The sequence below is a fragment of the Stenella coeruleoalba genome (assembly GCF_951394435.1).
Source record: "Stenella coeruleoalba genome assembly, chromosome: 9".
NCBI classification, from domain to species: Eukaryota; Metazoa; Chordata; class Mammalia; order Artiodactyla; family Delphinidae; genus Stenella; species Stenella coeruleoalba.
The window spans coordinates 17,348,204-17,373,752 of NC_137155.1; the positions used below are offsets into that span (position 1 = coordinate 17,348,204).

The 25,549-nt window shown below is 44.0% G+C and overlaps 1 protein-coding gene across 10 annotated transcripts in view; it reads left to right on the forward strand.

Moving 5' to 3' along the window:
• Nucleotides 1-25,549, forward strand: part of ATXN7L1 (ataxin 7 like 1) — a 402,335-nt gene that overhangs the window by 144,039 nt on the left and 232,747 nt on the right. For all 10 annotated transcript variants that reach the window (XM_079931849.1, XM_079931850.1, XM_079931852.1 and 7 more), the window contains 4 exons: nt 8,632-8,847; nt 17,466-17,622; nt 18,530-18,737; nt 19,246-19,314. In XM_079931849.1, the coding sequence (XP_079787975.1) occupies nt 18,557-18,737; nt 19,246-19,314 (250 nt within the window). In that variant the 5' untranslated portion in view covers nt 8,632-8,847; nt 17,466-17,622; nt 18,530-18,556. The remainder of the gene's footprint in view (nt 1-8,631; nt 8,848-17,465; nt 17,623-18,529; nt 18,738-19,245; nt 19,315-25,549) is intronic.

A 25,549-nucleotide genomic window follows, 5' to 3' on the forward strand; every position in this document is an offset into this window, starting at 1 on the left:
TCCAGTTTGACTTGGAGGAATCTGGTCTTTCTGTGCATGATTAAGCTCAAGCATATTAAGCTCATTTCTACCTCAGGGCCTTTGTACTTCCAGCTCCCTCCACTTGGAAAGCTTTCCCAAGATGGTAACTTCTCCTAGATATTCAGGACTCAGCTCTAATGTTATCTCATCAGAAAGGCCTTCCTATTACCCAGTCTAAAATACCCGCTCCTCGAATCCTCATTACCCTAACTCTGTTTTCTTCAAAGCACTTGCCAATAACTAAAATTACCTTTTTTTTTTTTTTTTTTTTTTTTGCGGTACGCGGGCCTCTCACTGCTGTGGCCTAATAGAAAGAAACAGAAACTAATACAACATCCTTACAGATAAACATGGGTATAGAAGACAATTTAGGCAGGCAGTTATCTGACCAACTCTATTTATTGTTCACTTGGCACATATTTATTGAACTGCAGTGTTCCAGGCACAGGAGATAAAGTATGAATAAGCTGACAATGTCCCCACTGACACTGGGGAGGGGGAGGGAGCAGGTAATAAGGAGGTTAAAAAATATATATTAAAAAGGTAATTTTAGGGCTTCCCTGGTGGCACAGTAGTTGAGAGTCCGCCTGCCGATGCAGGGGACACGGGTTCGTGCCCCGGCCCGGGAAGATCCCACATGCCGTGGAGCGGCTGGGCCCGTGAGCCATGGCCGCTGGGCCTGTGCGTCCGGAGCCTGTGCTCTGCAACGGGAGAGGCCACAACAGTGAGAGGCCCGCGTACCGAAAAAAAAAAAAAAAAAAAAAAAAATTGAAGTGACAAAAAGGCCACACTCCCAGCAGAGGCTCTAGGAGAGAATCAGTTCCTTGCCTCTTCCAGCTTCTGGGGGCTGCCAGGGTTCTTTGGCTTGTGGCTGCATCACTCCAATCTTCAAGGCCAGCATCTTCAAATCTTTTCCTGCTTCATCTTTACATCGCCTTCTGCCCTGTGTGTGTCATTGTAAATCTCTCTGCCTCCCTCTTAAAAGGATAGATGTGATGGCATTTAGGGCCCAACTGGATAATTCAGGATAATCTCTCCAACTCAAGATGGTTAACTTAATCACATCTGCAAAGTATGTTTACCATACGTTTCAGGGGTTAGGACCTGACATACTCCTGCAGATGTCAATAGTGACCCAGCGAAATGTATTTGCAAAATCGAGACAGATCGTATATGCAGGATTTCTCTTTCCCATTTCTCTGGTACTGCCTGCCACAGAGGAAGCTCAGTAAATGTTTCTTGAATGAATAAGTGCACAGAAGATGTTATTCTGCTCTACCACTCCCCACCCAAGCACTCAAAAGGGGCAAAAAAATGGGCCTATCATTCCTTTAGTATCATTGGCTTCCCCAGTTCACAGATTCTTGAGAAGCCAGAATGGGTTTGAAAAATGAGGAATCTCTTCATAAGTGATCTCCATCTGACATGCTGCCAGTACCCCCTGGGAGGGATATATGGTTATCAAATGGGTAACAAGACTAAAATTATCTACAAATGAGCCTTGCCCACTAGAGAGGGTTTGGGCTCTGCTTGTGTTTGATTTCTCTCCCTCCCCAGCACTCTGAGGAGGGTTGTGTTGTAGCCAAATTAGTTCTTTGGCTTTTGTGATATTGAATGAGTATGGAGAGAGGACGTATGGCTAACTCACTTTGCTGTACAGCAGAAATTAACACAACATGGCAAATCAACTATACTTCAATTAAAAATAAAAAAGGGTATGGAGAGAGGGAGACCAAATGGCACTGACTAGGCACAAGGAAAATTGGTTTATCCTCCCCTGATTGAGGGGACCCCTGATGTACTTCATAGAGAAGTATAGTACCTGGGGAAGGGGCCACTCAAATCCATAATAGGGCCATTCCATAGTAAAAACTACTTTCAAATCCTTGGTCTGGTCACCTGAGTGGCATCATAAACCTGCTTCCCTGCTGCTAGAGCAGGTCTTCTAGAGTTATTGCATGGATTACTGTTTAGTAATTCCTTGGCAAAACCAGAGAGTAAACACCTCTTGGGGTGGGACCTTGGTCCCCATCCCCAGACTCCCACCACCATGGGGTTCTCTTGAGAAGCCATCAGCTGGTGGGGTTTGGTGCCCTGAGACTGCAGCTAGGCTGGGCCCTGGAGGCCCCACTGCTGAGCAGCAGGGGAAAAGCTCTGACAGCCGAGAACAGAGGTAAATTGCCCTATCTCAGCATCATGGTGGTGGTGATCATGGATCTTACACTCAACCCTCCCTGGTGCTCAAGACCTCCCCTCCTCCACCCCACAGGAAGAGGGCCTTGGATGAAAGGGGGTGTGGTTGGAGACACCCAAGGGGACTTCCATGAGGTATGTAAGTGGGGGAGAATCTCTTCTCTCCCAAGAATAAACACCGAGAGGGCCAAACAGGCACGGAGAGGGCCAAGGGGAAAGCAAGATGCATAGGTCTAACTTTGAGAGATGAAGAAGGGGTCTTTGAGGCTCACATGGGGTTCAACCCAGCACACCAGCGTGGAAGCGTGGATACAAGCTCAGCCACAACGGTCCCAGCTAGGACTAGACATGCATTTGCCTTGAGTGCTGTCCTTACGACAGAAGAGTAACTCTGCCATGAAGCCAGGAACAACATTCCATGGAAAGGTGCTTGCTTCGGGGGAGCTATGACCGTCTGCGTCATTCCCTTGACTGTGTATTGGAACCCTGGGTTGGTGCCACAGTTCCTGAGAACACATCCATGCAATTATAAAGCATATCAATGGGACAGTGATTCACTCAGCAGAAATCTAAACAAACTAGTCCCTTCTAACTCCCATTACAGCTTTTCATGAAGGAAGGCATACATGTTTTATGGTTGCGGAAAAGAATGCATATTACCAGTTCTTACTTGCAGTAACTTATCTGTGAATTTGTAAAGTGACTAAACCCCTTCTGGGAGATATACTGAACCATGGAAACGGAAACAAAAAGTATGTTTCATCCATCTACAGTGCCTACCCTGTAAAGTTTGAAACAAGGAGCTCAAGGGGTTTGAGAACATCAGATAAAATTAAGAAAATTTTGCACGTTAATTGTTGAAAACCTAGTCCTTTAAAAAAGTACATAACAACATAAAGGGAAAGACTGATAGGTATAATTGTACAAAAAGTAAAGACTTCTGAATCTACACATGTCCATGCACACATATAAATCTACCATACATAAAAGACAAATAGTAAATTAGGAGAAAAAAATTTTGCAACTTACAACACAAAGGGTTACTTTGTTTCAAATACAAAGAGCTTTCACATTTCAATAAGAGAAAGGTAAACACTTTAATAGAAAAATGAGCAATTTATTCAAAAAGAAATATGAATCATCAACAACCAGAGGTACAACTCAAATAACCAAGAGATGAAATTCTTTCCTGTCAGACTGAAAAAATGAAAAAGAATAACAGATACAGCACAGATGAGGCCGTGAGTGGGAATTCTCACACATTCTGGCTAAGTTTAACAATCAAAAAATTTTAAATGCATATCCCCTTTTACTTATCAATTTCATTTATAAGAAAGCATCCTAAAAAATCATGAATATGTGGAAAGATTTAGAAAACATTCATTACAATATTGTTAATAAATAAAAAATAAATAAAAAAGAACCTAAATGCCTCAAATTGAGGATTTAAAAAAATTTTATTTTATTGACATATAATTGATTTACAATGTTGTGATACTTTCTGGTGTACAGTAAAGTGATTCATATATACATATATTATTTTTCAGATTCTTTTCCATTATAGGTTATTACAAGATATTGAATATAGTTCCCTGTGCTATACAGTAGGACCCTGTTTATCTATTCTGTATATTAGTTTGCATCTGCTAACCCCAAACTCCCAATCCATCCTCCCTTCCCCCCAACCCACCACAACCACAAGTCTGTTCTCTATGTCTGTGAGTCTGTTTCTGTTTCATAGATAAGTTCATTTATGTCATATTTTAAGATTCCACATATAAGTGATATCATATGGTATTGGTCTTTCTCTGTCTGACTTACTTCACTTAGTGTGATAATCTCTAGGTCTATCCATGTTGCTGCATTATTTCATTCTTTTTTATGGCTGAGTAATATTCAATTGTATATATATACCACATCTTTATCCATTCATCTGTTGATGGACATTTAGGTTGCTTCCATGTCTTGGCTATTGTAAATAGTGCTGCTATGAGCATTGGGGTGCATGTATCTTTTTGAATTAGAGTTTTGTGCAGAGGTATGCCTAGGAGTGGGATTGCTGGATCATATGGTAGTTCTGTTTTTAGTTTTTTGAGGAATCCCCATACTGTTCTCCATAGTGGCTGTATCAATTTACATTCCCACCAACAGTACAAGAGGGTTCCCTTTTCTCCACACCCTCTCCAGCATTTGTTGTTTGTGGACTTTTTAATGATGGCCATTCTGACCAGTGTGAGGTGGTACCTCATTGTAGTTTTGATTTGCATTTCTCTAATAATTAGCAATGATGAACATCTTTTCATGTGCCTTTTGACCATCTGTATATATTCTTTGGAGAAATGTCCATTTGGGTCTTCTGCCCATTTTGAGGATTTAAATACCTTATAGTTTAAGAACAACCTTTCATTAGAATACTGTCCTGTCTTTAAAAGTGATTATTTTAGGGCTTCCCTGGTGGCGCAGTGGTTGAGAGTCCGCCTGCCGATGCAGGGGACGCGGGTTCGTGCCCCAGTCCGGGAAGATCCCATATGCCGCAGAGCGGGTAGGCCCGTGAGCCATGGCCACTGGGCCTGCGCGTCTGGAGCCTGTGCTCCACAACGGGAGAGGCCACAACAGTGAGAGGCCCGCATACCACACACACACAAAAAAAGTGATTATTTTAAAATGTCATTACATCTATATCTATCTGTATTGATTATGTTAGTATATAGTTCTAAATATATAATTTTATGTAGTAGCCATATCTATATATTTATATTTGGAATGCTACTCCAAATAAAGTGGCTTGGTTTGGAGATTAGGGATCTAAAAATATACAAATGACAAATTAATAGATATAGTTATGCATCTATATCAAAGTATTAACATTTCCAGATTTTTGATAATTCATCTTATTTATGTTGGTTTTTTTTTCTGGATTTTTTGCAAAGATATGCAAGGGAAAAGAACATTTCAGAAAGACAGAATGCACATGTGGGCAAATACCCTTAAGCTGGAAGCATCCCTTTTGGCCACTGAGCATTCACAGAATAAGAGTCCAAAGTGGCTCACTTAGAATTAGGGTAGTCATACAATTTATCACCCAAACCAGGACACTTTTGAGACTGGAAGAGGAAGCTATTAATAATTTTGCATAATCCGGGACTCCCTAGGCAATCTCAGCCTTTTGGTCAGCCTGCCTAGAGTGGAAGGTCTGTGGAACTTGTCTTTGAAGATGACCCAGTATTGGAATGTTAAAGGTAAACCACAGAGACTGCCCTTTTATCAGTACAATTGGGTGCAATTTCTAAACATACTGGCCAGATGGCTAAAGAACCTTGAAAACTTCAAGTTTCTCACCTCATTAGCTCATTTGGATCAATAGAGCCCTAATTTTAGAAATTTGTTCTTGATTAAATAGTATTTCCCAAAGAAATATGCCATTTGACTAAGAACACACAGTATTATTACCCACATTCTCTCACACTGCAGATTTTCATCTTGGAAACACTGTGTAACAGTTTTAAACCCTTCCTGATTCCAAATCCCTTCTTGCCTTGCCTGTTTTCCACTAAGAGCTTTGTTTTAGGGAACTATTATCGGTGACCTGAGGCACTTACTTAAGATGGCCACTGTCCCCATGCATCACTCTGTTCCCTTCCGGCTATTTATATCTCCCAGTCCTTCACCGCCCAGCTCAAATTCCTCCTCTCTCCCAAGCCTTCTCCACCCACCACAGCAATCTGTCCTGCTGAAACACCTAGGCATTTATTATCTGCACATCAGATCAGCACCTTCTCACCGGCTGTTCTGTTCTCCAGTGATTGATTGCATCTACATCGCCCTCAAACTAGTCTGTAAGCTCCTCGTGGGCACAACTACTCACATTCTATGCCACCTGGCATGTGGCCAGGCAAGGTCAGTCTGTCAACCTTTCTTATTCCGATCATAAATTGGGGGTTGTTAATTCATTTATATACTCTGCCTCCCACCCCAGTTTGGGTGGTTGCTAGGCATTAACAGAGGCGATTATTTCGATTACCCAAAGTGTCTAAATGCCAGGGTGTTTGCATAGGTGGAAAAACTAAAGCCTTCTCAAATGCAGCAACTGGTGAGGTCTTTCTTCCCTTAACACATCATGAAATGGCACAGTAAAGATTCAGAACAAAGGTAAACAGGACAGTTATGTTGTAGAGTACTGTCTCTGTGTTAAACATGGTTCTGTGGGCATAAAGGATGAAAGCTCGGACAGGCTCTGTTAACACCTGCAATACTATCAGTCCCATCTTACAATATTTTACTTGTTTTTTTTTTTTTTTTTTTTTGCGGGGGCACGCGGGCCTCTCACCATTGTGGCCTCTCTCGTTGTGGAGCACAGGCTCCGGACGCGCAGGCTCAGCGGCCATGGCTCACGGGCCCAGCCGCTCCGCGGCATGTGGGATCCTCCCGGACTGGGGCCCGAACCCGCGTCCCCAGCATCGGCAGGCGGACTCTCAACCACTGCGCCACCAGGGAAGCCCCTTTACTTGTATTTTGATTCTCCCTGTACAGGGCCAAAACATGGAGCCCATCAGTCAACAGTGCTCCAACATCTGCCCTCTCCCCTCCTGAGAGTCCAGAACCTACCATTACTTAGTATCGATAAACTAGGCAACACACATTGCTATTCAATCACAGGTCAATCCATAATTGAAATGATACTCTCTGTACCTCCTGCTGCCAAATTTATCAAACTGATATACATGTCAATGTCTGTTCCTCCAGCCTTAAGATGACTTAAACTGTACCTGAAGTGTGAACAACCAAATTTAGATACCAATATCGTTTTCTTTATTCCAACACTCAAGGCACCATATTTCTCATATGTGACAGTCTTCTTGGGAAATCTGCCAACTCAAATGCATTCATCAGGGCTTCCCTGGTGGTGCAGTGGTTGAGAGTCCGCCTGCCGATGCAGGGGACACGGGTTCGTGCCCCGGTCCGGGAAGATCCCACATGCCACAGAGCGGCTGGGCCCGTGAGCCATGGCCGCTGAGCCTGCGCGTCCGGAGCCTGTGCTCCACAACGGGAGAGGCCGCAACGGTGAGAGGCCCGCGTACCGCAAAAAAAAAAAAAAAAATGCATTCATCGTAACCTGCCTCACTCTCCAATACTTTACAATTACACACGTGGTCAGCAAGGGAGGGTGACCTCTGTTCAAGCAAAAAGTAAAACTCCAGTTGAACTGTTAACATAGACAAAGAGGGAGCAGTAATCCCCTTCCTTTTGCTAGTTCATCTGGCAGCATAGTGAGCATCATGAAAAGGCACACCTTCTCCAAGAAACTTTACTTCCATCTGTTAGAAAATAGTCTTCACATTCCTGATTTGGTTAGAACAGGCACTTCAGTGCCATCCATCAGGAAGACTGCCACAATAAATCTATGATGTCTGTGATGTGAATGGTGGTCCCTTAAAAGTGGCCCAACTGTGCAGTGCACAACCTATGCAGTAACCCTGGCCAGGGGTTTGATAACTTCAGCGCGAGGGAGTTGTGCTTTATTTTACTTCCCCTCTGCACCTCAATTTCATCATCTATAAATTGGGAATAATAAGAGCTATCTAGCATGGGTGTCTTAGCGCTCATCAGCCTTCCCATTAGAATAGGAAAGCAATGGTCTGTAAAGGATTCAGAGAATAAGAAAGAGACGTCCATATTACTTGATTATTGCCTAAGAACTATATCCCTAAGATAGACAGCTTACACTTTCTTCGATTCTACAAACAGAATTCATCCAGTAACAAACTCTGGCTTACATATATTGAAAGTGGAAAGACTTGAGTTTTTCTTGTAGCGATGATGGCTCTCATAGCACCCCCACCCCCTTGCTGGGTGTCTGTGTGATTAAAGAAGCCCACGATGGCAAAGTAGTTGACAGGGTTAGGGGTTCATCCTCTGGACACAAAAAAGAAAATTGGAAATCCATTGTCCTACATCAGGGTTTCTGGACCCCCTCACTGTCATTTGGGGCTGGATAAATCTTCACTGATGGGGAGATGTCTGCATCTCATGGTAGGATGTTTACCAGCATCCCTGGCCTCCACCCCCTAGATGCCAAGACACGATTAGAACCCCTCCCCTCCCTGTCACAACAACCAAAAATGTCTCCAGGCTTTGCCAATGTCCTTGGGGTGGGGTGGGGCAGAAAAGGGGGAGGCAGGAAAATCATCCCTGGTTGAGAAACCCTGGCCTATGTGGAAATTTAAATTTACAGCCTTAGAATCATTCTTGAGGCGTAGTCATCTACGAGCAATCTGGCCTCCAAACAACAGGGACTTTGTTTGAACAAACCTGGGCTTAGCTCTGAGTTCCACAATGATTGTTTCATGACCTTAAAGACACTAGGCTTCTATTTCCTGTCATATAAATATAACCCAAACCTTGGCCTCTTATTTTCAGGATTTCCTCCTTATGGGGGCCGGGGCTGGAGGAAAGGTGTTGGGGACTGCTGAGGGCTGAACCGAGACATTGCAACCTACGCATCCCCCTGCTGACTCTGTACCTGGCCACCTCCTGGAGTCCAGGGGCTGCCATTTTCTCTTGAATAATGGTTACCACACAGGGCTGGCATGAAGTGAAGATAGCAGCTTTCAACCTTGCCACCATGGCTTCCATGTAAGTATAAGCCCATCACTTAATTTCCCACAACACAGCTACCTAAGACCAGGTCATTTAAAATCTTGAAGGAAGCAAGGGAAATGACATTAAGAGAAAACCTTATGAATGGATGGATACTGGACTGAAGGATTCCCGAGTCATACCCAGATCATCCCAGACAGGTCCCCAACTGGATGCTACCTGACCGGCTCCCAGCCTGCAAAAGGCTCTCACCTGCCTCGTTCCCACCACCTGGAGGATGGTCAGTCCTCTGCCGTCTGGGAAGTGCAGAGGCCCAGCGCTTGTCTCAGGCCTGCTCCCTCCCTCTCCTCCAGCCTTCATTTCCTGGGGCTCCTTTTCGCCCCCCAGCACCCCAGGATGACTGACAGATGGGAATATCCACACAGAGGCTCACCCACTACCCACAGGGGCTGGCCTTTTCAGAATACTTGAAAGACAATCTCTCAACAACTCGTTTCCCTAAGTCTGAGGTATTTGGTTTGGAAAATCACCTTGAGGGAGGCTTTCACCAAGAATCCAAGCTGGCTGTAGCCACTGGGTCCACCTTTGTGGTTCCCTGTGAACAAGAAATGAAGTAAGGCTTCCAGTGATCTACTTGATCTGGCCCAGCCTCCATCATGAAATGTCTTATGACAAATGGTGAACAACAACACATAGGACACAATTCCCAGGAATAAAAAATACATTTTTAGAGATAAGAGTGCTATGGTCTGAATGGTTGTGTTCCCCCTGCAAACTCATATGTTGAAGTCCTAATCCTGAAGGTGACAGTATTAGGAGGTGGGGCCTTTGGGAAGTGATTAGGACATGAAGGTGCAGCCTTCATAGCTGGGATTAGTGCCCTTATAAAAGAGACCCCAGAGAGCTAGCTCACCCCTTCTGCCATGTGGGGACATGGTGAGAAGGTACCATCTAAGAAGCAGGAAGCCCTCATTGAACACCAAATCTGCCTGCACCGATCCTGGACCTCCACCCTCCAGAACTGTGAGACATAAATTTCTGTTTTTCTTAAGCTACTTAGTCTGTGATGTTTTGTTACAGCAACTCAAATGGACTAAGATAGAGTATTCTAAATACATAATGGCAAAGAAACATTTTTTTCCTAAAAGACAGCAAAAAATATTATGAAACAGGAGTAATTAAAAGAGGAATTGGTCAAGAAATGGACAGAAGACCTAAATAGACATTTCTTCAAAGAAGACATACAGATGGCCAACAGGCACATGAAAAGATGCTGAACATCACTAATTGTTAGATAAATGCAAATCAATGAGGTATCAGCTCACACCAGTCAGAATGGCCATCATCAAAAAGTCTACAAATAGTATCAATAAATACTAGAGAAGGTGTGGAGAAAAGGGAACCCTCCTACACAGTTGGTGGGAATGTAAATTGGTGCAGCCACTATGGAGAACAGTATGGACTAAAAATAGAGTTGCCACATGATCCAGCAATCCCACTCCTGGGCATATATCCAGAGAAAACTCTAATTCAAAAAGATGCAAGCACCCCAATGTTCATAGCAGCACTGTTTACAATAGCCAAGACATGGAAACCACCTACATGTCCATCAATAGATGAATGGATAAAGATGTGGTGTATATATATATATACACACACATACATACACACATTGGAATATTATTCAGCCATAAAAAAGAATGAAATAAGGCCATTTGCAGCAACATGGATGGACCTAGAGATTACCATACTAAGTGAAGTCAGACGGAGAAAGACAAATATATGATATAGCTTATATGTGGAATCTAAAAAATGATACAAATGAACTTATTTACAAAACAGAAATAGACACACAAACATAGAAAACAAACTTACGGTTACCAAAGGGGAAGCGGGAGGGATAAATTAGGAGTTTGGGATATAGATATATACTGCTATATATAAAATAAACAACAAGGACCTACTGTATAGCACAGGGAACTATCTTCAACATAATAACCTATAATGGAAAAGAATATGAAAAAGAATATACACACACATATATTCAATATATATATCTGAATCACTTTGCTATACACCTGAAACTAATAGAACATTATAAATCAACTATACTTCAATTAAAAAAAAAAAGAGGAATTGAGGCTGGAAAAGACAGTTCAAGCAATGGAACAGAAAACAGCTCAAAAACATACCCATATAATGGATCTCTATAGAAAGGATAAATTATTCAATATGTGCCCAGGAAAATTGGTAACTGTTTGGAAAAAGATAAAAAATTATTTTTTTATTTCACATCGGGACTTCCCTGGTAGCACAGTGGTTAAGAATCTGCCTGCCAATGCAGGGAACACGGGTTCGAGCCCTGGTCTGGGAAGATCCCACATGCTGTGGAGCAACTAAGCCCATGCGCCACCACTACTGAGCCTGTGCTCTAGAGCCCATGAGCCACAACTACTTAGCCTGCGTGCTGCAGGTACTGAAGCCCACATGCCTAGAACCTGTGCTCCGCAACAAGAGAAGCCACCGCAATGAGAAGCCCGCACACCGCAACAAAGAATAGCCCCCCGCTCGCCACAACTAGAGAAAACCCATGCGCAGCAGCAAAGACCCAACGCAGCCAAAAATAAATAAATTAAAAATTTTTTTTTATTTCACGTCATTAACCAAAAATGTCTGAGATCTAAATGTAAACACAAAAACCTATGAAGCATTAAAAAAATACACAAAAATATTTTATACCCTTGGAGAAGAGGAGTTCTTCTTAAGAAAGACACAAAGAGTAAAAGGCCTCAAGGAAAAGTCTGATACATCTGACTACATCCAAATGAAAAAAAAAAAGTGTATGGAGAAGATGCCATAAACAAGGTTAAAAGAAGCAAAGCAACAAGCTGGAAAATTACATTATTTTCAAACAGACAAGAGACCTAAATCTAGGATGTATAGAGAATTCCTATAAAGCAATGAAGATCTAAACAAATACCAATAACAACTCATCAAAAGATACTAACAGCGATTTACAAAGTGAAAATACAATGGACATAAGAACAAAAGTTCAGAAACATACTAGAGAGAAATTCAAATTAGATAAGCTACTTTTACCATAATAATGGCAAAAATTAAAATGTTTGAAAATGTTAGGCGTTAATTAGGGCGTGAAAAAATGGGCACATTCCTGTGCCACTGGTGGGGGTATAAAGTTGTCAGCTACTTCAGAAGACAATTTGACGGAACTATTAAAATTTAAAATGTACATGCCCAGCAATTCTACCTTCAGGTAGAAATACTCCCTCATGTGCTTAGAAAGCATGTATAAAAATAGAGATGTTGGGCTTCCCTGGTAGCGCAGTGGTTGAGGGTCTGCCTGCCGATGCAGGGGACAGGGGTTCGTGCCCCGGTCCGGGAAGATCCCACATGCCGCGGAGCGGCTGGGCCCGTGAGCCATGGCCGCTGAGCCTGCACGTCCGGAGCCTGTGCTCCGCAACGGGAGAGGCCACAGCAGTGAGAGGCCCGCGTACCGCAAAAAAAAAAAAAAAAATTGAGATGTTGATGAGCCTATTTTTTGTAAAACCAGAAACCTAAATGTCTGTCAATAAGATAATAGATAAATAGAATCTGGAACATTTTATGGGCTACTTGGGAGCAGTTTAAAAGAATGAGGGATTTCCATATGTAATGACATGTAATATTATGTGTGAAAAAAGAAAATTGCAGAAAAATATCCACAGAATGGTCTGTTGCACGTGTCAGTCTTGTTTGTGCTCATGCAAGGCTTCTTTCTCAAGGAGGATAAAATATATATATATATATATGCACACACATATGAGTACACACACATATATATACATACATATATACGCACATATACACATATATGTATGTATCTCCACAAAATGATGCTATTCATGTTTTAAAAAAATAGAAAAGAACACACACACAGCAATACCATCTACAGCTGTAATGCTAAGTCTATATAGGAGGTAAATGTATAGAAAATGGTATGAAAAAATGCCTTCAGACCTGGGGGTATAGTAGTGATCTGGGGGCAGGGGAGTGACCACGTTTGAAGGGGGCGATTCTAAGAGAATTTTCCACTTATATCTGCTGTTTTACTATCTCATAAGAACACATTTACACATGATTTTTAGAACTCAATATTGTTTCTTTTACAAAAGAAAATAAATTTTTCTCAGGAAAAAAATAATCTGCAGAGACCCCAGTCCATTTACTATTTTTTTTAAGTTCTTTTTTTTTGATGTGGACCATTTTTAAAGTTTTTATTGACTTTGTTACAATATTGCTTCTGTTTTTATGTTTTGGTTTTTTGGCCACAAGGCACGTGGAATCTTAGCTCTCAGACCAGGGACCGAACAGGCACCCCCTGCATTGGGAGGCAAGTCTTAACCACTGGACCGCCAGGGAAGTCCCCTCCATTTACTATTTACATTGTCATGCAAAGACTGTCTTGTCTCCAGTCACACTTTGGATTTTGCAGTTCTTGTGCATAACAAAAGGGTCTTCTAGGGTCTTTCCAGAACAAAGGGATATCTACCCTGCCCTGAAGTCCATGTCAGGATGGAGTTCCAGGCAGAAGAAGTTTCAGACAGAAGTCTCCACCAATTGATGCAGGGCAGCAGCCTCGTGCAAAGGAGAGAGAATAGCTTTAGTTTCCTTTCTAAGGAGAAGGACCTTGTCAGAAGCGACCATAGGAGCCCTTCTAGCATCAGAGGGTTGGCCTGTTTTTGCCTGGCAGCTGTTGTCTACAGGATGCATTGCGACCGAAGTAATAATCATAGCAAACATTTACAGGCCCTGTGCTGGGGGCTGCATATCCAGAATCTCACTTAATCCTCACAACCATCTGAAGAAAAGAGCCTTAGTACTCATTTAACAGATGAGGAAACGGAGGGTCAGACGGATTAAGAAAGGTTCTCGAACAAATGACTCAAGCACAGTTCTAAGTCACACCTGCCAACCTCAAGCCTGTGCTCTGGCCTCCACCTGCATTGCCTCCCCAATTATATGACTGGTGAGTTTGGATGGGGTGGGTGGGCTTTGTTCCGATTAATTTGTGTACATTAACGTTAAATTTGTATTTATTTATATTTAGGGTAAGGGCTCAAAGTGATTTCTACAACAAGGCTAAAGAGAAGCCATCTTTTTTCCTGCCCACCCCCCAAGAAAGAGCAGTGGCTAGGGGTGGGGCTGGACCTACCACACTCTGGGAAGCAGAGGTCTCCTCAGCCTGCAGCATCAGAGCCAGTCTGGGGAGCCCCAAGTGATCAAAGTCACGGTTGAATCTGCCAGGGGATTCACGGCAGCTCTACCTCGAGATAACACACTCCCATGTTGGCTTTTCTGCCCCAGTCAGAATGCAAATTTCATGTTTTTGTAGTGATATTTCTTAATAGAGTCCATGTTTATTCAGACCAGGCACGTGGCTAGGGTCTTATATTGAAACCAATTAACAAAAAGCCTGGAGTTCCCATTTTCTTTCCTACTCCTGGTGCTTCTAGGGTCTTCTTATCCCAGTCCTATTTGATCCACCAACACACAGGGATCAGGGAAGAGGCAGGCAACTTAATCTAACAAGGTGAGGGAGACAGCACATCTACCCTCCAGATACAGGGAGCTTTTATAAAAGGTAACAATGTATGTAAAATTTCCCCCCAAATTACAATTCTCAGAGAGAGAGGGTTAGGAAAATAAATTTAGAGAAAAGACTGGCAGATGGGATAGATGGATTCAATTAAAGCAAAGAACATCAAACAATTCCAGGGATGCCTCATTTTAATGGAACATGTCATTTTCTCCTCATCGCCTCCAGGTAACTCCCAACATCGGTTTAAGTAGGAAGTAGGGTGCGCACACAGCGCCTCAACCCAAGCAGGAGTTTAATATCCTCAAATGAGAGAGCTAATATTCCCTCCTCTCTTCTTTTCAGTAATGTGGTGAAACAGCACATGAATCACACTAAGCGAATGCTGGCTCTGTATTTGATGCATTTCCCCAGAACCAGGTGTTCTTCACATTAAATAGGTATTTTCCATTGTCATCTCCATTGAACTGATTTCTTTATTTGGTCGTTGGGAGAGTCTCCTTTTTAATTAAACCAACCACTGTCATTTTTCCAAGAAAGATAATAAAACAATAAAAATATTTACACCCCTTTTATCTTCCTAAACATTAATCATGCGGGAAGAAGGTGTTACCCCTCTGCTAGACAGTTTTATCACACAGACATTATACTAACGTGCTTTAAATTACTGTTTTGCAGGTCAGCTTATTCCTATTAAGGATGTATAAGATTCTTGTCACTAATAATATTTGTGACTATTTACTACCAAAAGGAATTCAAGTCTGCAATAAATTTGCCATATACATAGTTGGTATATAAGTATAGACATGCATATAACAATATATATGCACCACGCTGACCCCAATACTACTCCCAACTGACCTCAATTTTCATCTAAAGTCAAGTGTAAAAATCTAGTAGTTGGATGAGCAATGCCTTCTTCATTCTCTGGCTCCCAGCGGTGTAATTTAATCGACAGCCATGTTATCCATAGTTACGAAGTCATAGGTGGGTTATAGTTTCACAAAGATGGTATTATTATCTCCATAGTCAGAGAAACTGTGGAAGGTAGAGTAGAAACTACAATTATACCTTATAACTCTAACTGCAATCACGTACACGTGTTCTACGTGTTCTATCAGTTAAACATGGCAATGGTATCCAAAGTCTTGTTTTGTAGAGAGGCCAAATCACTTTTAGATTCCAGCCCATACTTTACTATGTTGCAAACTAAAATCCCCCCAGCTAGAAGGGAATAATGTTTGGGCTGTCGTATCATCTTCAGGGTGCTGGGCAGAAATAACTTGAGAAACTCAGCTGGGGTAGTAAACTAATGTTAAAATAGTGAACCACTGCACCTTAGATGCCCTTACTTTCCCTGCTGATAAACAAGCTTTGATTTTTCTTGAGTGACTTAAAGTGGCTCCCAGGAGAGGAGACAGAATTTTCTGGAAGCTCAAGTCACTGACTCCCAGCCCCTGGGCTTGAGTCCTTCATCACTGTACCCTCCACATACCTCAAGGAGGGTAGGGTTGTAACAGCCACCAGTGTGGTGGCATCGCTGTCACTAAAGACTTTTTTCCAACAGTTACATCATGACCTTGTCCTTGGTGAACTCTCTATAAAGTAGTGATTGAGTTTAAATAGCAGAAACTTGAGTACCCAAAGGATAAAGATAAATTACTATACTCAGCATGTAGGAGATACTAGTGTAAACCAGCTGCACAAAGCTGGCCAAAAATTTCGAGAAGGATGATACACAGTTCACAGGAGGCTCAAAAGAGGAACAAGGGAACGTTGCTCAGACTCTTCCTTTGTTAAACGTATTTTTCTAGTAAGTTTTTTGTTAACCCATCACTTTACACCCAAACCATTCTGTATTAGTTATCTATTGCCATGTAACAAGTTACTTAACAACTTAAAATGACAAGCGTTAAGGATCTCACAGTTTATGTGGATCGGGAATACAGGCTTGACTTAGCTGAGAACCTCTGCCTCAAGGTCTTTCACAACTGTGGGCCAGGGCTGTGGTCTCATCTCCAGGCTCGACTGGAGAAGGACACGCCTGTAAACTCTCGTGGCTGTTGACAGGAGTCAGCACCTCACAGGGTACTGAACAAAGAGCCTCACTTCCCCATGGCCTGTTGGCCAGAGGCCTCCCTCAGTTCCTTGCCACATGTACCTCGCCAAAGGGCAGTTCACAACTGCAAGCTGTGGCCTTCCCTTAAAGCAGGCCAGTGACAGCAAGAGTGAGCAAGACAGAAGCCACAGTCTTTTTGGAACCTAACCTCAGAAGGGACATCACTTTGCCACATTCTATTTGTTAGAAGCAAGTCACTAGGTCCAGCCCACAGAGAAGGGGAGGGAATCACGGAAGGGCATGCAAACCAGGATGTGGGGGTCATTGGGGTCATCTTAGAGGCTGCCTACCACCCTTGCATGCACAATGAGGAATAAACACCAAAATGGAAGGAAAATTGGAAAGCTGTAGGGAAGAAGAAAATGTTCTATGATCTAATTACTTCTACCTCTGAGCTCGCTCTCTCCCTTTCCCCAAATCCAGTCATACAACGTGCTCTCTGATGAGGCCCTTCTTCACATTGTCTCTCATACCTGTCTCCTCCTCTCCACCTGCATGGGACCATCAAAGTTCAGGCCTTCCTTTCTTCACATAATGAATAGTGCAGCACTACTTTTCTAACCAGCTTCCAGAGTCCAGTACATCCTAAACCTGGCTTTGAGGTACAGGATGCCAAGTGCAGGAGCATAAGATGACAGGCACAGCAGACCTCAGTACAAAGCAACTTCAAATCCATGCTCTTCAGCCATGGGGCAGAAACAGAGGTTGTAAGAACTAAAAGGGTGCTGGGGGAAATGAGGGAAATATATTGATTGTGGGAGAGTGTCCGTATATTTTAGGTAATTCCTAGTAAATTAAATGACTTTTTTTTTTTTTAAGAGAGAGATACCAGAAGACCTTCTAAGGCCTTTGCTGCCAACCCCTAGGGAGAGGGGGGGAAATCTCAATTAAAGCCTCAAATGTCCAAAATCCAGAGAAAATTTAATGCTTCCTTTCTAGCTGGCCAAAGAAGTTAAGCCTGAAGTGAATTCTCCCAGCAATCAGATTCCCGGCCGTCGGTTGCACGCGCTAATCCGGGCCATCCTCATCTCACAGTGGGGAGCGCTGGAAACGGCTCCAGGGGCTTGGCCCGCTAAGCAGCATCCTCCGACAGTGGGTGAGTCCGCTCTCCCACTACCGTGATCCTGGAGCAAAGTCTACGCAGTGGTTCTCTGAGAGCCGGAGACACGCGTCGCGCGGAGAATCTGGGGGGACCCCGGCCCTGAGTTTTGAGCTTTGAACGCCCCGCCGTCTGAGATGGGAAGGCAGCTCCTCTCGCTGAGATGGGAAGGCAGCTCCAAATACATATCAAAATATGTATTTGATATATGTATTTGTCCCATCTCGCTGAGATGGGAAGGCAGCTCCAAACTCACCTGCTTTTTAGAACCACTTCCATCTACCCACTGGTCTCAGCTCCCAAAGGCATCCGCAGAATCCTCCACGGCCCAAGGTACACCGTGAAAGAGAAGACACGGTGGAGGGAGAGGTGGCTGGGAGGAGAGGTCACCAGGGTCCCCTCCCTGGCTTGGGGTGGTCGTCGCGGAAGGGGGCTGCTCGGCCCCTCCCCACTAAGCGGCGGGGATCCTCGCGGGGGCGCCTCGCCGTGGGCGACAGGCACCGGCGAGGGAAGGACGCGCTGGAGGGGCTGCGTGCAAAAACTTTACGTCCTCGAGCGCAACTCTGCGGGGAAGACCGTCCTATCCACGGCCCCAAGTCGCGCCTCTCTCAGGCCATCCCCGACCCCTGCCCGCACGCCCAGCCCTTGCGACCCCGGCTCCCGGGTGCCGGCGGTGGCCACGGCGCCGTAGCATCCCAGAGCCGGGCGCTGCAGCCTCGAGTCCCGGCGCGCGGCCCCGCCCCCGGCGGCGGGCGTGCGGGCGCCGGGCCTCGGGGCGTCTCTCTGGTGCCCCTGGCGGCGGCGGACGCCGAGAGCCGAGCCGGGCCGGGCGCTGAACGCCGGCTCCTCCTCCTCGCTCTCTCCTCCTCCTCTGCCTCCCTCCCTCCCTCCCTCCCCCTTTCAGAACACTCAATGTCGGAACGTTCCGAAGATGACGTCGGAGCGTTCTCGAATCCCGTGTCTCTCGGCTGCTGCTGCCGAAGGAACAGGGAAAAAGCAACAAGAAGGAAGAGCAATGGCGACACTGGATCGCAAAGTGCCCAGTCCGGAGGCGTTTCTGGGCAAACCCTGGTCCTCCTGGATCGACGCCGCCAAATTACACTGCTCCGACAGTAAGAACCCCACCGCCTCCTCCTCCTTTTATTACCCTGTAACCTTTCCATTCACCTAGAGCCACTGGGAAAAAGTGTGTGTGTGGAGAGAGAGTGGCCCCCGGTGTCCTCCATGCTTCTCCCTCTCTCTAAATAAATACACACAGAGACAGATCATCAATGCACAGAGAGAGGCCCTGCTGCCAGGGCTGTCTGTCTGTCTGTCTGTGCCCGCTCCCCGTGGCAGCCCGCGGGGTGGGCTTTCACAGCCCCACGGTGTATCCGTTCAAAAGGCTACTCTGTTGCTGCTTGCATAGTTTTTTTGGTACCTATCTGGGCCAGGTAGATGGAAATACGGACTTGGGAGAAAATGTTGCATTGTCAATTTTTGAAAGATTTTCATATCCAGTATTTATATCGATCTGTTTGCAAATAAACACTCTCCCTCCCCCCCTTGACTTTGGCTCCCCCCCCCTTTTTTTCTCTTTTTGTCCTTATTTTCTTTTTTCCTTTTCTTTTTCATCTGCAGATGTAGATTTAGAAGAGGCTGGAAAAGAGGGTGGAAAAAGCAGGGAGGTTATGAGGCTTAATAAAGAAGGTAAGTGGAGCTACTGGCATCTTAGTGTTAGCATGTGTGGCAGAATCTTCACAGGATTTCGACTATAATGTGAATTGTTCTGCTGGGTACAGAGTGACTAAGGCTTGTCAAAAATTGAGCACGCCCAGGTGACTACTGCTTCGTGTTAACTTCTTTCAAAGTATAAATACAACTGGGGGGTAGAGGCGGGGAGGTTGTTGACGGCAGAAGTTTCCTGCACTTCAGCTGGAGTCCACATTTGGACCTTCTGGTGCATATCTGCCATTCGCCTTTGGAGCATCATTGCCAAATGGTGTGGGGTGGAAGTCGCTGAAATGAGGAGCGGGGCTCCCTTCACAAGCACCCCAGCCTTCCTCGTGGGTAAATACACAACAATTTAATGAACCCGATGTGGTCAATCATCCCAGCAGCTACTTCTCCACTCTCCCCTGAAAGCCATGGTACGTGGCAAACCTTTGCAGCAAGTTACGTTTGGCACACTTTGTGTTTGGTCACAGATTGTTATGTGGTGAGCAGGGTTAGGGGCATCTGTGTGGGCAGCCCCCAGTCGGTCACCCATCTCTGCTTCCCCAGCGTGGAATGGAAATACAGTACCTGAAATGGGACACAGTGAGTAGCTAGGTCATCCCAGATGGAGGCAGGCGAGTGAAGCCACAGCCTACTGGAACTGGGCATCAAACACACATGGTCGTCATAAATAAATCATAGCCTATTCGCGTTTGCAAGCCTGCCATATGTAACTCTGACCTGTGGGCTTCACATGGAGCAACTCCAGAGGCCGCTTTCTGCTGAACAAATGGATGGGTTCATTTGAATTGTGATTTACTAACTGGTGTCTTGTAAACGTGGTTGGCTGAAATTGGGTGTGGGAGGAGGTGCAGGGGGGCAGAAGAGGTTGGCAGGAAGTGTTGAAAGAGTTCAGCCATAAGTAGGCCATAGGAGCCTGGCTCATCGAAAATGAATGGAGAAAAGGCCATTAGACACAAAAGAACGGTCTCCCTCATAAACCACGGTGTCACCCTGGTAGGCAGCTGAAACCTGCTTGGAAAGATGGAACTCATTTTGTGGATCACACCTCAGACAGACGGTTTTCTGTGCCCAATCATTTCCTGACCATCCAGTGAGAGGAGAATTTGTGCTTCAGAAAAAATGACATGGAGGTTCAAATGCATGCATATTCAAGGACAGCGCTCTAGCGTAATGTTTCTGCTAATTAAGCACTTTGGGAACGAAACCTTATTCTAAAGATGTTTGCTTCTAAATATCTTAGTGTGATCTTGACATGTGTCTTTAGGATGCACAAGGGAATGATGTCAAGTGGCCTTCTTACAAGCGGCAGCTTATTTGTGCGCAGTGTCCTTGTGTGTTGGCATTGGAAAGTATCACTGGAGATTGTTTTTCTTCACAAACTGTTAACATCTTTAAAAGCTTACGGGGGGCTTCCGTGGTGGCGCAGTGGTTGAGAGTCCACCTGCCGATGCAGGGGACGCGGGTTCGTGCCCTGGTCCGGGAAGATCCCACATGCCGCGGAGCGGCTGGGCCTGTGAGCCACGGCCACTGAGCCTGCACGTCCGGAGCCTGTGCTCCGCAACGGGAGAGGCCACAACAGTGAGAGGCCCGCGTATGGCAAAAAAAAAAAAAAAAAGCTTACGGGACTCAGTTATCAGACCGCTGGCAATGAACAGGTTTCCACGAAAGGAGATGAAGTTGTAAAAACCTTTAAAGTTGAATAAAGGTCATGGTATGGCCCAGAATTGGCACCTCTCAGACCTGCGTGATAGATTATGACTATAGCACACAAAACTCATATTCTGCACCGTTCTCTGGGCTTCTGGTTCAAAAAACTCTCATTCTCAGATTCTCTTTGCATCATGAGAAATAGATTCTTTTAAGGAAAGAAAAAACGTAAAGCTCTCCTTTCCTCAGAAGTCACAAGTGGTACATCCCGCTTATTATATCCTTTTCCTGTAAAGGTACAAAGATTTAGCTCCTAATGATATGCATTTGCATTAAGGACCCCCACTGTTCAGTGTAACATGCAATTGCTGAGTTCACCAAATAGCCATGGATGGGCTGAAATCTCTTTGTTCGTGGGCCTGGTGGAGTAGGTCTGGGTTAGCAATTCCTGGAGGTCTTCCTGGCATGTGCACACAGTTTTCTTTATGGATAGCGTATACATATATGAACTATATATCTCTTCCCCATGGTGAGGAGTTTAAAGGTTGAGCTGAGACTTGGTGTCAGGGTGTTTGGTTGCCAAAGTTCCCGGAAACACTGGTTGCCTTAGTCTCGCTGTTGGCCTTCTTGTTGGAGTCATTGTGTGGCAGGTCTCAGGATGAATATGGTTGTGGATGGATCTCTGCAGGACAAAATGTGGCCTAGGTGTGATTGTGTTTCTCCGTGTGTGAGCATCCATAGACTGACCGGAATGTCATCAACAGTAAGCAGGTCTTGAGATTTGTGCTTTAATAGCAATGAATAGATAAAGTTTAGGAATTCCAATTAAGAAATGAAGGCATATGATCCAGATTTTGATATTTTTTTTTATTGTGGTAAAATAAACAGAACATAAAATTTACCATTTTAACCATTTTAAAGTCTACAATTCAGTGATCCTAAGTACATTCACCGTGTTGTACAGCCCTCAGCACCATCCATTTCCTGAATGTTTTCATCATCTCAACCAGAAACCCTGTCTCCACTGTATAATAATTTCCCAGTCGCCCTCCCCCAGGGCCGAGCCCTGGAAACCTCTGTTCTATTTTCTGTCTCTAGGAAGTTGCCTATTCTAGATACTATATATTTGCAATATGTGTCCCTTTGTGTCCAACTTCTTTCACTTAGCATCATGTTTTCATTGTTCATCCGTGTGGCAGCGGGTATCAGAATTTCATTCCTTTTTATGACTGAATAATATTCCATTGTATGTACATGCCATGTTTTGTTTATTCATTGTCTGCTGATGGACATTTGGCTTGTTTCCACCTTTTGACTATCGTCAGTAATGCTGCTGTGAACATTGTGATGTGATATTTTTTATAGACTAAGCTCAGGGAAAAAAATTAGGCTGGGAAAGTGAAAAAATAATCATTTTACCCTCTGCCTCCATCTGGCCACAGCTTCAGAAGGTACAGGAAGGACTTGCCAACTTTTGAACAACCTGATTATTGTGAGATAATTCCTTCTGCGTTTCTTGAACCTTTTTCTACTTCAATTCTCCACGTATATCAGTATGAAATGTTAACTGAATGCTTTGAAATTTCTATAGTAAAGTCTTCACATTCATGTTATTATTTTGTCCAAAGTTAGCTACAATTATGGTCAAGAGGAATTTGGCAAATAACTTTTGAACCTTGCCAGATCATCACCTGGGTTCAGAAGGTGTTGTTAATCCCGTGCTTGTGTGTGGTCATGTGGTGTTATATTGAGGGCAGCCTGAAGCGGTGAAGGGAGCAGGGGAGAGGACTTTAAGCCCGCTTCCTCATCCCGTATAATATGACCTTGGGAATATCACTTCCCTTGTCTGGGCCTGTTTTCTTTCTTGTAAAGTAAGGGAGTGGATTAAAAGTCTCCTGAGGTCCCTTTGAGACCTCTGAACCTAAGTGTCTCTGTTGAATGTACCTACATTTGAGATGCAGTCATACTAGACAGGCTGTTTTTTGAAGAAACTTAAAAAAAAAAAAAAGCAAGCCCTCGCATTAAAAATACCTTACACTACTACATCCTGGCTTTATTTTCTCCTTTTATAATCTCTTGGTGGCAAACCTCACTGCATCGCCTACAAAAGCATATTGTGCTGCAAATAGTTTGTGAATGGTATGCGGCCTTGAGGACTCTGAGAAAACTGAGGGTCTGAGTCCAAAGCCCAGGGTGATGTGTTCCCCGTAGTGGAGAGGGGGTTGACCTCAGTCAGCTTGGATCCATCAAGCACTGAGATTTCCTAAGAGGAGGAGTCCCAGAAACCTGATCAGCCTAATCTAATATGTGAGCTGCCATTATGATAGAAAATTCCAAGGCCATTCATCTAGCTAACCTTTTAAAATAATTTTCTCACTCCAGCTTCATAGATTTATTGGAAGACTTTTTTCAAACTAATTGGGGAAAAGCTCTGTGATTTAGAAAGATGTCTCCCTTTTCTAATTGCCTCACCTGAACTTTTTTTTTAAGAACGTCATTTCATAAATAAGGACCAGGTGCCTATGGCTCGTAAGTGTCCTGGACTATACAGCTTCGGAGATAATAACAGGGTTGTTATAAGGATTTACTGAGGTGATACAAAGGGCTTAGCACAAAATAAGCACTTAATGAATATGTGCCGTTATTATTTTTTAGATGTTATTAGGATTATCATCATCATGTATTAATGAAGCTAGTTCTAGAAAATTTTATTATTATAACCAACTAGGACTTTTAACTAATCAGTGATGAACAGAAAAGATATACTCAATCAGAAATTTCATTTTTAGAGTAAACCATGTTATACTTTTATAAAGCTAAGGATTTTTTAAAAACTGATTTCTGTGCTATCCATGCTTTTAATGGAGTACAGCTGATATGTAGTCGTTGATAACTTTTATCAAGAGCTAGAGAAAAATACTTTGGCATTTTGGGGCTTATGGCTGAGAAAGATTTACAAAGTTCTTTCTGGGGACCAGGAGGTCTAAAAAATAATTTTTTTAATAATCGATCAATTGTTTAATCTGATCAGTGAAGATAGAAAGTCCTAATAGATCATTGTTTGGGTCTTTTGGAAGCCTACCCTCATTACTTCGGGCGTGTGTGTGTGTGTGTGTGTGTGTGTGTGTGTGTGTGTGTGTGTGTCAGTGTTCCCAGGTGTTTCGATTTGATGTAGGTAAACTTGTGGAATGCTTCCAGTTTGAAAACTGTTCAGGGGACAGTAAGATCTTGCTGTGACTGTGAGAGTTTGCTGTTCTCCTGAGATGCTGGTGGAGTCAGGCTGGTCTACAGGAGGAAGCGCGGAACGTGGGAATGTATTCAACTCAAGTCTAGGAGTCCTGCGTTTATGGCTGGTTGGGAGCAAATCGGAGAAAAGATGGCAACTGACCTGGTAAGAATGGAGGGTTCTTAGAATCCAAGCCGGGGAAGCCAGCGACAAGTGGTGGTGATTTCTAGTAAACTGCGGACAGTTCCCCTTTATCCTCATACGGACAACTCCATTATCTATGCTAATAGGCGATAGGAAGACACCAAGTCCACAGATTATATCGATAAACCTCATCTTCGCCATTGATTTCAACTGCTTTCTCCATTAAGCCTACCTTCCTCCCCTTTTGCTAATGAGCAGCAACATTTGTTCACTTTGGCGCTTCATTATCATCTCTCTTCTTTTGCCCAGTGCTTGGGATGAAAGGACATGAGAGACAGAGTGGCCTCAAGGTGGTAGGGAGGAAAGATGAAAAGGAGGAGAAGGGCTTGGAGAATGAATCAGCTTCACAGCTGCATCCCGCCGATGGAGGGCGGGGGGCGGGGAGCGCCAGAACCAGGGCGGCAAAGCCGAGGGAGGGGATTTCCAGCACCATCTAGTTTTGAAAATACACAGCCTTTAAAATGACTATCTCTTTAAATATACAAGTATTTCCATGTGCCTGGGTTCTCATGTGGAGAAAATGTGGCTCTGGCTCCTTCCAGAAGGTACGGTCACCTTGTGCTGGGTTCTCGTCATATGTCAGTCTACAAGAATGATGCTTTTATCTCTGGAAAATGTAGACTGTTTCCCTCTCTCTTTCTATCTCATTTAAATGCTTCTTATTTTTTAAAAATAATGTTCACGTGTTACAAAGTTGAGAAGGGTATGCAGTGAAAAGAAAGTCTCCCTTTTACACTTGTCCTCAGTTGCTTGTGTATCTTTCCCAAGATAGTCTATGTGCATTCAAATAGACACATAGATAGTTTTTCCTGCCTGCTTTCGCCACATGGCTGACAGCATCCTATAAGTATTGCCTAGTGTCTTGCCCTTTCCATTTATCTTAGGGAGTGGTCCGCATCAGTTCATGAGGAGCTACTGCAGTGTCTTTTTGGTGCCTGCTTAATGGGAGGATGGTTTAAGCCTCTGGGTGTCTTGCTTAGTTTTTAATACCCCCTCCTGCTTTCTTGGCCTCCGTCGTGCATTTGAGACTGACAGTGGGACAGCACTGGGCTAGGCCTGGGGGGACAGCAGTGAAAAAGCGCAGCCCTTGCATTGTGGCGCTCCCATCCTAGCAGCCAAGGCAGACAT